This window comes from Rattus norvegicus, chromosome 11, assembly GCF_036323735.1.
Source record: "Rattus norvegicus strain BN/NHsdMcwi chromosome 11, GRCr8, whole genome shotgun sequence".
Classification (NCBI taxonomy): Eukaryota; Metazoa; Chordata; class Mammalia; order Rodentia; family Muridae; genus Rattus; species Rattus norvegicus.
Window position 1 is genome coordinate 42,125,389 of NC_086029.1, and position 14,138 is coordinate 42,139,526.

General features: G+C 39.4%; 1 protein-coding gene across 2 annotated transcripts in view; it reads right to left on the reverse strand.

The window, feature by feature from the left end:
* Positions 1-1,366: 1,366 nt before the first annotated feature.
* Positions 1,367-14,138, reverse strand: part of LOC108352304 (uncharacterized) — a 300,039-nt gene continuing 287,267 nt past the window's right edge. For both annotated transcript variants that reach the window (XR_005491172.2, XM_063270848.1), the window contains 4 exons: positions 13,379-13,434; positions 4,126-4,389; positions 3,581-3,730; positions 1,367-3,102 (listed from right to left, as the gene is read on the reverse strand). Coding sequence is in view for 1 of the 2 variants with exons in the window: in XM_063270848.1 (XP_063126918.1) it covers positions 1,662-2,033 (372 nt within the window). In the remaining variant the exon portion in view is untranslated. The remainder of the gene's footprint in view (positions 3,103-3,580; positions 3,731-4,125; positions 4,390-13,378; positions 13,435-14,138) is intronic.

Genomic DNA, 14,138 nt, shown 5'->3' on the forward strand with positions numbered 1-14,138 from the left:
GCTTCTATGTCTCTCTGTCTCTATTTCTGACTCTCTTTCTGAGTATGTCTCTCTGCCTCTGCCTCTCTCTCTCTCTCTCTCTCTCTCTCTCTCTCTCTCTCTCTCTCTCTCCCCTATATGTACTTTGTGTATATATTATGACTTCCAGTTTTATGTTTTTATGGGATCCTGAGTATGTGAACAAGTGAATTTCTGTGTTTGTATCTGTTTCTTAGATTTTTCTCGAGCTCTTCCATATCTGTTCGTTGGTTGGTTTGTTTTGGCCAATTTCAACATGTTTGGTTTTGTTTTATCTTATATTATATTATTTATTATATTATATATTTTATTATTATCCTTTAAAACCTTTTTCATTCTAATGAGTGACAGGGAGGATCCAGATGGGAGGGGCAATGGTGGGAAGAAACTGGAAGAAGTAGAAGGAGGAGAAACTGCAGTCAGGATATTCCATCCAAGAGAACCCACTGAGTTGGTGTTTAGCAGCTGGTATTTTATTTCGCACTTCATGTCAGACTTGCCACACTTCAAATGTTCTGTAGCCAGGTCTGGCCATTGATTTTGGTGCCTTTTCCTGGTCTTAAAATGTAAGAGACTTCTTTTTCTCCTTAGCATTGTTACTAAATTATTTTGTCTTTCTTTGCTACTGTCATCCCTTCAGTATTATCTCGAAGAACCCAACTTCAAAGTCCATCCCTGAACAGACTTACTGATATATCCTTGCTCTTTCCCACTGAGCTGCATCTGCTGCAGTTGTGTCACCGTGGTTGCCTTGCTTGCCGTCTTGTTGCTGAGACCATATAACTCATCTGTCATACTGTATCCAGGATGCGGCCTACTCGAAAATACTTGCTGTTTAAGTGAATCCATTCACTTGACTGAACTCAGCAAAGATATTTGCATCTCTATCAGATACAGAATATGTAATAATATACTTTTTCTTCTAACTTATCCCTTTCCTAGGTTTTACCTGCCTGACACCCAAGTCGAATGCTAATGCCTCAATAAGTCTGAAAATAATCTCTCCTATTTCAGTCCTCTGTTAATCTCTCAGGCTGTGTCTGTTAGCCCTGGGACGTTTGCCAAAACCTCTTATGTAGGTATTGTCCTTCCTCTCTTATCCTCTCCATCCCCATTTCAGACACAGTGACCTTTCCAAAGCTCAGTGCAGAAATGTCCCCGTGGTTTGGTGCTTAGATGAATGGAGGCCTGAGACGTGCGTGGACAGCACCGAGAGAAGACATTATTGATGTAACACAGGCTCACAAGAATCAAATCAAGGTGCTCTGCAAAACTCAGTCAATGCAAAGTCAACTCAGTTTTCAAGATAAGCCAAGGCAGGAGCATCTTACAAATGAATACACAAAGGTTTGTTAGAAACCAAGACCCATTTTATTGAAAAGAAATCACATTGCCAGCTGTTGATGTTGCAGCCATTAACATGCTCAGGCAACAGAACCAGATGGCAAGAAAGCAGAGCCAGTGAGACGATACTGCAGATCCCAGGATCACAAAGATGCCTTCTAAAAATGTGCAGCTGGAGGTGAAAGGCTTTGTCAGATTCGTGATTTCTTGGACATAGAGATCTTGGCCAGGGGTCTTTAAAGAAGCATTGTCTTCAGAAGTGTCAGTTCAGCAGCAACTGGTCCTCTCTTAGGAGTGTTCTAACAGCAAGAATAGCATCTCCTGTAGCAAGATGGTCCGTAGCCACAGCAGCCAGACCTGTAGTAGGAGCCATATCCACAGCCACAGCCATTTCCATAGCCAGAGCCATATCCACAGCCATACCTGGAACCGTATCCACAGCCATAGCCAGAGCCATATCCACAGCCATAGCCAGAGCCGTATCCACAGCCATAGCCAGAGCCGTATCCACAGCCATAGCCAGAGCCGTATCCACACCCATAGCCAGAGCCATATCCACACCCATAGCCAGAGCCATATCCACAGCCATAGCCAGAGCCATATCCACAGCCATAGCCAGAGCCGTATCCACAGCCATAGCCACAGGAGTTGCCGTAGTAGTTACAACACATGTTGTCAATAGAGGAGAGTTTACGTGGGTTACAAAAGAATATTTCTCAAGTGTGGATGTCTCTACTACCCTGGGACCTTTATATACTGCCAGTAATTGTCAGAGCATACCATTCATTCCCTGACTTAACTAACAAACATCTAAACGATTACATTCCGGTCACTGCAGACAACCAATAATGGTTTGCTTAAAATGAGAGCATTTACTTTGTACACTCTCATTTCATTTAAAGAGCATCATTTCAATTTCCTCTGTTAGAGAGGTTCCTCAGTCAAATCATGCCCCCAAGCATAAGAATAATTTTTGTATTTATCATCCAAAAGTTCGGAGAGAATGTAAGAAAGATTTTCTTCTTCTCTCCCTTGCCCCATCTCCTTCCTTCCTGTTTTCTACATTTCCAGCTTCTTCCCATCTTCCCCTTTACATTACTCTCTCTACCCAGCATCTCTCCAGAAACCATATATCTGGTAATTCGAGTGCAAGGGCATCTATGAGCCTCTTACAACATACAGATGCAGTACGTATGCTATCTGCATGTGACTCTTATACATCCTTCTTTGCTCCGAATGCCAGGCAAACTCAGGCCCTAAGAAGCTCAGCAAACTTCCTCTCATCTCTTGCTCTCTGTGCCAAAATATGTCTTGCTGTTGAGGCACCTTTTAAAACATAACTGGCTTTATCTGGATGGAAAAGCAAAACTTTTAAATCTCACTTAGATAAGAAACTATGTTCTTTTCTTTTCAGGAGATTATACCCGAATTTATAGAGGAGATTCATATGCGTTTGTGTTATTTAGTAAGATGTTTTCTTCTCATCCACCTTTATTGAGAAGCTAAAAGACAGTGTGTAGAGTTAGGATGCTGATACCAAGGGTGCCCTTGTAGCGTCTAAGGCTTCACAGCTATAAAATAGGAAAAAATATAATTCACTCCATCTGCTCACAGTGGCCCACACTGATCATCTCTTCGTTTTTCCAGATTTTGATACTTCAGCTTAACCAACAGAGCTGTTTGCTGTGATCTTGAAGTATAACGTTTTCTCACACTCTTCAGCTGTCATTCCATGTTGACCTTTCCAACACATAAGACAAAAGAATACGTGTCATTTCTTCCCATATTAATTTTCCTTATTACCGTCATGCCACAACTAAAGAATTTTCTTTTTTCCCAACCCTGTATTTTTATTCACTTTACATCCCAATCACAGCCTCTTCCCTCCTCTCTTCCCAGTCCCATCCTTACAAATCTCTCCCCACATCCAACCCCACCTTGGGACATCTAGTCCCAGAAGGACCAGGCACACCCTCTCCCACTGAGGCCCAACCAGTCCAGGTTGAGGAAGGGGATCCAATGGCTGAGAAATAGACAACTTGTTAGGGAAACCACATGAAGACCAAGCTGCACATTTTCTACAAATGTGTAAGAGGTCTCCATCCAGCTTCTGCTTGCTCCCTGGTTGGTGGCCCAGGCTCAGTGAGCTCCTATGGGCCCAGGTTTGTTGACTCTGTAGATCTTCCTGTGGTGTCCTTGACCCCTCCAATTTACTCACTTTTATCCCCTACTCTTCCATAAGACTCTCCGGGCTCTGCCTGATGTTTAACCGTGGGTCCATCTGCCTCCATCTGCAGCTGCTGCTGGATGAAGCCTCTCAGGAGACAGTTATCATTTATGCATTAACGTCAATATCTCAAGTCTGGTCCTGCAAGAAGAATTTTCTAGATGCTACCTTTTGCATTAGATGACTCTTCTCTTTACTCTTTCTTTTATGCAAATAAAAGTCATAAACTTATTAAGCTCTGTTGAAATCTTCTTTTGTCCATAGATTAAAATATGGTATGTATGAGAAGAAAGAACATTCAGTCAGATCCATATTTTCCTATAACTAAGCTTCAGCTGAGACCTTGAAAAGTATATATCCAAATTGAACATTTAAATATACTGGTTTTATTGAGGCGCCCTGAAGAGCTGAAGAGTCTACTGAGGTTCAAAACATAGTTAGGATCTAGGGTGGTGTACGTAAGATGTGGGTGCTTGATTGCATTGTTTGGTAGTTAATAGGTTGATGAAATTGGCTCTAACATTTTTAATTATTACCTCTGCTGAATATATGTGATGGGGGCCTCATATCAGCTCCTGAATTCTGCCTGGTTGGTGGCTCAGTGTCTGAGAGATCTTGGGGGTTCAGGTTAGTTGAGACTGCTGGTCTTCCATGAGGTTGCCCTCCCACAACTTCTTCCAGCCTTTTCCTAATTCAACCACAGGAGTCCCGGACTTCAGTCCATTGGTTGGCTGTAAGTATCTGCATCTGTCTCAGTCAGCTGCTTGTTGGGCCTCTCAGAGGACAGCCATGCTAGGCTCCTGTCAGTAAGAACAACATAGCATCAGTGATAGTGTCAGAACTTGAGGTCACCCTTTGAGATGGATCCCACTTTGGGCCTGTCACTGGACGTCCTTTCCCTCAGGCTCTTCTCCACTTTTGTCCCTGCAGTTCTTTTAGACAGGAAAAATTCTGGGTCAGAGTTTTTGACTGTGGGATGGTATTTTTCTGCAATTAGTTTTTAAATTGTACTTTAATAGATGCAAATGAACTATAGCTATTCTCCAAAAAATGCTCATAATTTATATTTGGACCTCTTCTCTATATACCTGTAACTAATGTCTCTATCCATGACCCTCTATATGCAACAGTATGTTGTAATATGTTGCCTTAGAGTTAAATAAGTATGCATTGTTACTCAGTGCTCACTTACATGATACAGAATACTTTTCAGAATATTGAAAATTATGTGGTTCAACAGAGAATTCATAGGAAATTGATATTTTAGAAAGGATGCAGGACTTAACAGACTGTGTGGGATGGGGCAACACTTTATGCCTTGACATTGTCCTCTCCCCTTGGTTCTCTCTCACAGTACAAATCTACCAATAAAATTATTTGGGTGATAATATTGTGCTGTACAGTGGCTGTTGTTTGTAATTATACCTATGCTACCACACCAAAAGGACTTGTATTTAAACTTTGAAAATATCCCTTTAAGAGAATATTCATAAACTCTTAAGATGATTAGTTCTTGAAGCAAACTTTAGAAGACCACATCCTATCTCCAGGACATGAGGGATACCAAAAATATTGGGGTTCTCAGTGTCTTGGTCATCCTAATAAAAAGTGCTTTCCATGTGCCTAGATTGCTAAAATCTACTCCTGAAATTCTAACCTCACATTTAATCCAAAGGGTGAGACCATAAACTCATTGATTCAAACCCCCTCTTTTGACTAAAATGTGCAATTTTCATGAAACATACATCAAAGGATTCATAATTTTTTCTCTAAGTTTTTCATCTCTACACAGGCATCACGAACAACTAAGCTGAGTTTCCGAGACCCCAGGTAAGCTCATGCTGGAAGGTGTTATTTTGGGAACTGGGCATGTACAAGACCTGATATACATAAAGAAAGTCATTCCCAGAGCTGACCTTCTACAATACCAAGTATAGGGCTCATTGTCTCTATTGTTGCAAGAAATGGAGCTTCTGTCCCATCTTTCCAAACTCTTTGGTTATTTTGTCACTCTAACAGCCTCCTGAGTATCAAGGTGTAGAAACTTGGAATGTCCCTAATTTTACAACAGCAAGAAGAGAGCCAACAACAAATGTACATCTGGTGTGAAAATATCAATGACCGCTGAGGTCTAGACTCTGATTTATAGTCATACATGTATAAGCAGATGCATCTATTATGCAAGACTCTCAACTGAATGTGGCATTTCTTCTTGTGTTTACCCCTTATCCTTGACATCACCATACATGAAATTCAACTGTTAGCAGTTTTCTTATTTATTTTTACTTATCTTGCTTGCCTAAGTTTGATTTGAGCATCATTTCAGAATTACTCAGACTCCAAACTCTTTGGTTTTTTTTTTTCATTCTAACAACCATGTGATCAAAGGTGGAAGACAGTATAAACACAAAAAGACCGTTCCTCCTATTTCATACTGGAAGTCATTGGTAGAAAAACGAATGGAGATCAATTATTGAATATCTTCAGTAGCTGTTTCAAACAGACATCAGTACCACTTTGTGATAACTTTCTATCTTAAGCACTCCTTTCCTTTTTGTCTTCTCCGAAGTTGGTCACTGGTCTTATCTGGCCCATCTGCTATGCTTCAACAAGCATCAAAAAAATAAAACTTCATTGAAAAGTTTCTTCCACAGTTTATTAGATGGTTTTAAAAATCAAAACCATAACTCCTTCTTTCCTTAAAAATGCCCTAGGATAGAGGCTTCACTTTTCAGCACCACAACACCTTCTTCCAAACCACAAAGCACCAAATCATCCCAGAGTTCCCATCCAGATTGTGTAGCTTCCAATACCTCCACATGAAGATACTGAACCAGAAAAACAAAAACACTGTCTTAGTCAGGGTTTCTATTCCTGCACAAACATCATGACCAAGAAGCAAGTTGGGGAGGAAAGGGTTTATCCAGCTTACACTTCTACATTGCTGTTCATCACCAAAGGAAGTCAGGACTGGAACTCAAGCAGGTCAGGAAGCAGGAGCTGATGCAGAGGCCATGGAGGGATGTTACTTACTGGCTTGCTTCCCCTGACTTGCTCAGCTTGCTTTCTTATAGAACCCAAGACTACCAGCCTAGGGATGGCACCACCCACAAGGGGCTTGGCCCTTCCCCCTTGATCACTAATTGAGAAAATGCCTTACAGCTAGGTCTCATGGAGGCATTTCTACAACTGAGATTCCGTTCTCTGTGATAACTCCAGCTTGTGTCAAGTTGGCACACAAAGCCAGCTAGCACACTCTCTGTACTATGTAAGTGAGTGAATTAATAAGATATGAATGAACACTTTACATATCATGTGTACCAATTACTCTTCTAGTAAAAAAGGAAAATTACATCAAACATGTTTCAATGTTGGATCAATATTGGTATTATTTTAAATGTTCAAATCTTTAAAACTATTTTTTTAAACAAAAGAGTAAAATTAAATTAAGTAAGACATTTAGACATCATACATTTACATTCCCTTAAGGCAAATGTCTCCCTTTTCGAATGGAATTTAAGCATTTTTTGTATTATTATTTTCATATGCTCCATGCCTTTGAAAGTGTTTAAGGTAGAAACTTCCCTGAACAAATGTTATTCCTTTATGCTGTTTTTCTCACATTGGAGTCTTAAATGCTTGTCTGTAATATTTTTTAACATCCATATTTATTTAGGTTTAAATGCTAATTTAGTCATACTTTAATGAAACTTTCTAGCAAAGGTACATACTCTATTGTATATGGGTGTACTCTAATTAAAAAAAGGGGACACAGGCCAGCCCCAGGCTCCTGGCACATATGTAGCAGAGAACTGCCTTGTTGGCCTGAGTGGGAGAGGATGAGCCTAATCTTGTAGAGACTTGATGCCTCAGGATACCTGGATGTTGAAGTGAAGGGACATTGAGGTGGAAGAATTCTGTCAGAGGGAATGTAAATAAATAAAATAATTAACTAATAAAAATAATACAAAGAATATCAAAACATTCCAAAAAGTAAATTACCTTATACATGGCCTTCATGTATCCTTAAGTCATTTTAATAATTTCTCAGTAAAACTATAGCATCAAGTATATGATGCCACTGGGTATGGTGTCATATGTATTCTCAAAGTTAGAAATCACAGAATGACTGTAAGGTATTTCTATTAAGTTTTACTTCATAACATTTTTAGGCTTTTACTAGAAAAAAATCTTGTAATAATGTGGGGTAACTTCAGGAAGGATTCATAGATTAGCATTGTAATATATTGTATTGTTTGGGCTACAGCCACATTGATAGCTTGCGATCTTGAGTACTATCCAGAAGAATACATAAGATAATGTCAAATATTCATTAAATAATAGATTCTTATTGTGCATTGAAATGCATTCTAGAAAAATCCATAATTTGGGTTATACAGGAGTCTCCAAACACTTATCATATACTGGATTTATAGGTTCTGCTTCCAAAAGTCTTCTAAACTTTTACTAAACAATGAAAACCATGCCTCTAAGCAGCCTGCTCCAATATTATTTATAAAGTAACTCTGCACACATCATCTCAAGACATTATGGTAATCTGATGTCATGAATAAGGCAGGTACTTAGCACACTCATGTTTGAAGGAACCAGTGTTCGTCAAGCAAACTGAAGCCACATAGCTGATGACAGCTGTCCCTAACAAATCCTGTTCATTACAAGGTGCTGACTGAATAAGGAAGGATTTGTGATGACCTCTCCTGATGGAGCTGACAGTTGTGGTCATAAAAGCTTTGGCTGTCTTCCTGTCCTAACTGACTAGACAATTCCTATTTTCTCTTCATGCCTCGAGTCAAGTGCCTCCTCCTGGGGAATTCTTTCTTGATTCTCTCATCACTAAATAACCTGTTTGTGTTTTATAGCTCTTACATATTTGATTGTGAAAAAAAGTCTCATGTTTTCATTCATTTTATATAATTCATATAAAAGTTAACGACTGCTTTCCATATTGGCAAGTGTATCGTTGAAATTTCAGGCCAACCTTGAAAATATTCCTGGTTTTCTTTCCTTGATTTTTTTTAAGTTTTATTTATTCTCATATTTTTTCTCATTAAAAACTGATATAATTTGATTTGTTTTAACTTCCTTGACTTAAGACATATTTGATCTACTCAGGGTAAGTCCAGGCCCGATATCCCATTCCTAGGCTTCAAAAGCTATTACAAAGATAGGTAACAGACTAAATATAGGAAAGCTGAAAGGTGATGCAGTAGAGCAAAGTGTATCCTACTTATTTGCACTGCCATAAATAGTAGATCAAACAAAGTTAAGGTAGGAAGAAGCAACTAGGTTTAAGAGTCAATGAATAAAATCCCAAGTTTACTATCCATTGGGCGTGCAAATACGCAACCTCCAAAACAAAGTGCTAGGAAAACTGAGATAATGAAACAGTCTAATGTAGAGTATGTAAAAGGCCAAGCACAGAATACCACCCAATGAGATGGTGACTTCTCTCTGTTATCCATACTATTAGTCTTTTTTCTTTCTCTTTTATTGACTACAGATTCTTTTCTCATACAATATATCCTAATTATAATTTCCCCTCCTCCTACTGCTCCAAGTTCTTCCCCACCTCCCCTCCAGATTCACTTCCTGTCTGTCTCTCATCAGAAAAGAACAGGGTTCCCTCCAACCAAACCAAATGAAATATAATAAGGCAAAGGAAAACCTATCATATCAAAGTTGGACACAGCAACCCAGGAGGAGGAAGGATCCCTAGATCAGGCACAGGAGTCAGAGACTCACTTATTCTCACAGTCAAAAGTCCCATAAGAATACTAAGCTAATTAATGGCCATAAGATATACATAGAGGACCTGGTGTAGAGCCATGAAGGCCCTGCGCTTGCTGCTTTAGTCTCTATGAGCTCATACGATGTGCCTCGCTTAGCTAATTCAGGGAGCCTTATTCTTCTAGTGTCCTCTGTCTTCTGCAGCTCTTGCAATTGTCCTGCCTCCTCTTTCATAGGATTCCTTAAGCTCAGAGGGGAGGGATTTGACAGAGACCTCCAAATTAATCTCTCTGCATAATGTCTGTCTGTGAGTCTTTGCATCTGTTTGTATCTGCTACCAGAGGAAGCCTCTTTGATGATGAATAGATTTGGCACTGATTTATTAGTTTAGCAGAATAGCATTAGGGATTATTTTTTTTCTTGTTTTAGAGAGTTCGTCTGGTTGGTTGTTTGGCTGGCTGGCTGGTTGGCTGGTTGATTGGTTGGTCAGTTGTTTGGTTGTTTGGTTGGTTGATTGTTTGGTTGTTTGGTTGGATGGATGGATGGATGGATGGATGGATGGATGGATGGATGGTTGTCTGATTGGTTTTAGAATACTAGTGCTTGGTTTTATCCTATAACCTAGACCTTTGGGCTATCTAGTCTCCGGTTCTTGGTTAACCAAGCATTGTCAGGTATTAGTTCTTTCTCATGAACTGTGCTTTAGGAAAAATCAGATATTAGCTGGCTACTCCCACAAGTTTAGCACCACCATAGCCCCTGCACACCCTGCAGGCAGGACAGATTGTTAGCTGTGGGAATTTGCTGTAGTTGAGGTCTGGTAAGTTGGGAGAGGGAGGTTAGGAAGGGATAGTCTTTGAGATCTACAAGTGACGTAGGTAGGGGTTCTGTTGCAGTGCTAGGGATGGTACTACAGGATTATGTCTAGTGGACCAGAGAAACAGGATAAAATCTGTGGGCAGCCCAGCTGGTTTTCTGGCAGACCTATTCCTGGTTTTCTAAGACACTCTTATCTTGTGAAAAGGTACATTCCTTTTCACTAGAAAGTCCAGTTGCTGCTACAGGTATAGGAGACAGCAGATTCAAGACAGAGAGTAGCCCTACACTCTCCACATTGATTCCTCATCAGAACCCACATTCAATGCATATTAACCTTCTTGATGAGTCGTTCAGAGAGTGGCAAGGCTAAGGTAGACATAATGAGGGCAGCTGGCCTGGAGATCTCTCATGGTGATCTATCATGTCTCATCTAGGATCTGACAACTCTGACACATGTGTTCCATGGTAGAGCCAATATAGCTCTGAGGGTTGAGGCTTATTGGAAGGATATTTTACATTTAGAAGTTATTTTCACTAAATTATTATCTAATGAGTCCAAGCAGAACAATCAGTCCTCTTGCCACATTATAAACATCCGTGTGTATTTTGGTAAGACACAGTGCATCGCTTTCTGTAAGCCTGGATGTTATAAGGATTCATTTCCACCAAGTGTGTCTTCCTTATACTTCTATATTCATCTGTCATTTTGTCCTAGAGCCAGAGCTTTGATCTCCAGACTGAGGTAAAATTTATTATTATCACTTTCTTGATCCATTGGCACTAATAATCAATTCAAAACTATGACATAGTTTTCCTAATTCTCCTAGGCTGATCTTTTCCTCTTTTAAACATATTTATAAGATATTACTTGTTCCAGTTTCTGTAAATTCAATTCTTAATTCTTTACTTATGCAATTACAATTATACATTTCTTTTATTTCAAGCATGGGTGATTACGAGGTGTATTATTTTTAAAAAATTGGGAAACTTTTAAAAAAACAAGAAGTGAAATCACAGCAAACTGCATGTCAAATTGAACTGATAATAAAACAGAAGAGACACAAAATCTGGAGTCATTGATGAGATAAAATAAGATTAGTGACATGGAGTTGATAGAGTCGAACATGAAGTCTAGAGAGGGAAGGAGGGAAGATAGTGGAACAATTGTTTTCATGGTCAACCGTCACAAAGTTGAAATGAAATGAAAAGGCTAAATTTTAAGGGAGGTGATGAAGTGCAATTCATCTTCCATTAATGTCACAGTGCTTCCGTGACACACAGAAAGTTCTTACAAGCAGCTTTAATTGAGTCAGAGCTAGGGGTATCTTCTCCCTTAGGATGGATTTCTTCTTGCTACTTCAGCAGCAAATAAAGCACTGGTAATTGTTTTTTTTTTTTAAGCAAAAAGGAATAGCAACAAATGTGAACAGTAACCATGATAACTGTAGTCGTGGTAACCATGATAACTGTAGTCATGGTAACCACGATAACTGTAGTCACAGTAACCATGATAACTGTGGTCATGGTAACCATGATACCTGTAGTCACAGTAACCATGATAACTGTAGTCATGGTAATCAGGATGACTGTGGTCACGGTAACCATGATAACTGTGATCATGGTAACCATGATAACTGTAGTCATGGTAACCATGATAACTGTAGTCATGTTAATCAGGATAACTGTTGTCAGAATCACAACCATGGCCATTGCTGTTAGCTTGACCCAGATCCAAACCCCAATCCCTTGCCAGCTACATCCACAGCCCTTAGAGAAGGCTCCAGATAAGCAGCAAACCACAGATGGGGGAGGTGCCCGGAGCAGTTGTCAACCATGAGCTTTGCAAGTCTGAATGCTTCCTGTCATCTCAGACTTACAACATGCAATCAGGGATGGGTGGGATACACCCAAGCTGCAATTTGCTTCAAGTAAGCTCATTTTACTAGCCACTCTAATTCTGTTAGGAAGTCTCTTTTTAATTGGTTGTCTCCCAGCATTTATCTCGAGTTAATAATGGGCCTGAAACAAAACTGCCTTTTGTTTCATCATCCTTTTACAAAATAAAAATTTAAAAAACATGTGACTCACAGTCCCACATGAATCGAAATATGTGTTTTGACCTCTAAAAGAATGAGCAGCTTTGAAATTGTATGTGTGTGTGCATGTGTATAAATGTATTTGTTTAAATCGTTGTTGAGTAAGACAGGTATTATTACTTTAGTTTACAGAAAGAGAATATTGATTTTTAATTGTCTGGGCCAGAAACACATAGCTGAACAATAATTGGTGCATAACTATGTCATGAAACTCCAAATATTACCTTAATAAGAGGCAAAATTCCAGGAATTGTCCTTCACTAAAAGCACTAAAATGTCAATATTGGCATCTCATAGAAGGCAGACATTCATGGTTTGCTTTCTTACATTAACACATCATTTGCACTCACAGAGAGTTGCTGCTCCCACCATCACAACACTTCTTTCACCACAGATAGACACTGTCACGGAAAAATGACAAGTGTTCAAAACAGAGAGATATAACCGACCATGAAGGGGCCAATCCCAACTGATGCGTGTACAATACCACCTCTATCCCTAAGGCCTAGGGAACAGAGCAGAAAGGGAGAGAAAAGGTTGTAAGAGCTACAGGACCAGGATGTCTGCTATGTGTTGAGAGACTCTATATATAATGGAGAAACTGTATTCAGAAAATCTGAACAATATGGCTGATTAAATAAGATCTAAGTAGTGACAGTACCCATTGACATGCCAACATGACCGGGAGAAATCTCACAAGGCCCCAACACTAGATCGATTCATAAAAGCAGAAAGGAAGAGTCAGAATTCCCTAGGAATAAACCCCCGATGTGTTATCCAATCCCAAGTGGTCATTCCTAAACATATAACACATGGCACAACACTAAACAGCTCAACAGACTGTATTTACACATACATACATACAGACAGACAGACAGACAGACAGACATGTATGAGATAATAATTAATTAAAGAAAGAAGCCATGAATTTGGAACTTGTGAGGAGACACAGAAAGAAAGAGTTGTGGCTGTTGAGGAATGAATAGAAGTGATGTAAATATAGTGATCCTAGATAAGATCCTCAAAACATTAAAAATCAAATTAAAACATCACATCATTTCTTCACATGCTGTTTAAGAGTCCTGCATTTACAGAAGACAAATGTAACTGACAAATTTTAACTTACCCACTTGCCCACTCAGATTTTGCCTCTGGGGGTCAGGATAACCTGTATTTTTCTTCCTGAAAGAATGAGGTAAAGACAAGAATCAGAGGAAGTGAAAATGGTTTTCACAGCCTTATATTTCTGCAATCCTATAAGCAATTCACTTGACTTTTCACTTTCTTCATCCTAAAATAATGCAACCCCATATGTACCTATCTCTTTAGAGTGGGAGGAAGATTTGAGTTACTATGAATCACTGGCAGATAGAGCTCCATTCCAGAAGGTTCATTTCTAATACAACGTTGAATATCTGATCTTATTATCCCTCACACTTACAAGAGCGTGGATCCCTTGGAGTCTAAAACTTTATCATAGATCATTAAATTCACAGGACTGACTAAATTCCAAAACATATTCTATCAATGTTTGATGCGTGACTGTTATTACTTCAGAATCTTAACAGTTTGAAGGGTGTGTTTTTGTCTGTGTGCACACATACCCCCACTGAGACACTTTTCCTAACCCCTGCTTTGGATCACTAGTTTACTCAGTACTCCATAGATAATCTTCTCTTCAATATAACACAGCTTTTATAATCTTACTATCACTGTCTGACCTCTTCCTCTATTATGTTACCCTATGAGAGCTCCCATCTCTCGCATCTGTACCCAGCATTGCCGTTCTTTAGAAGCCTCCATCTTCCAAAGCTGCCTTTTATTTATAGAAATCCTGGAATCTAGAACTGTAAAGATAGGTTGACAGCTTCTCTATGCTCTAATTC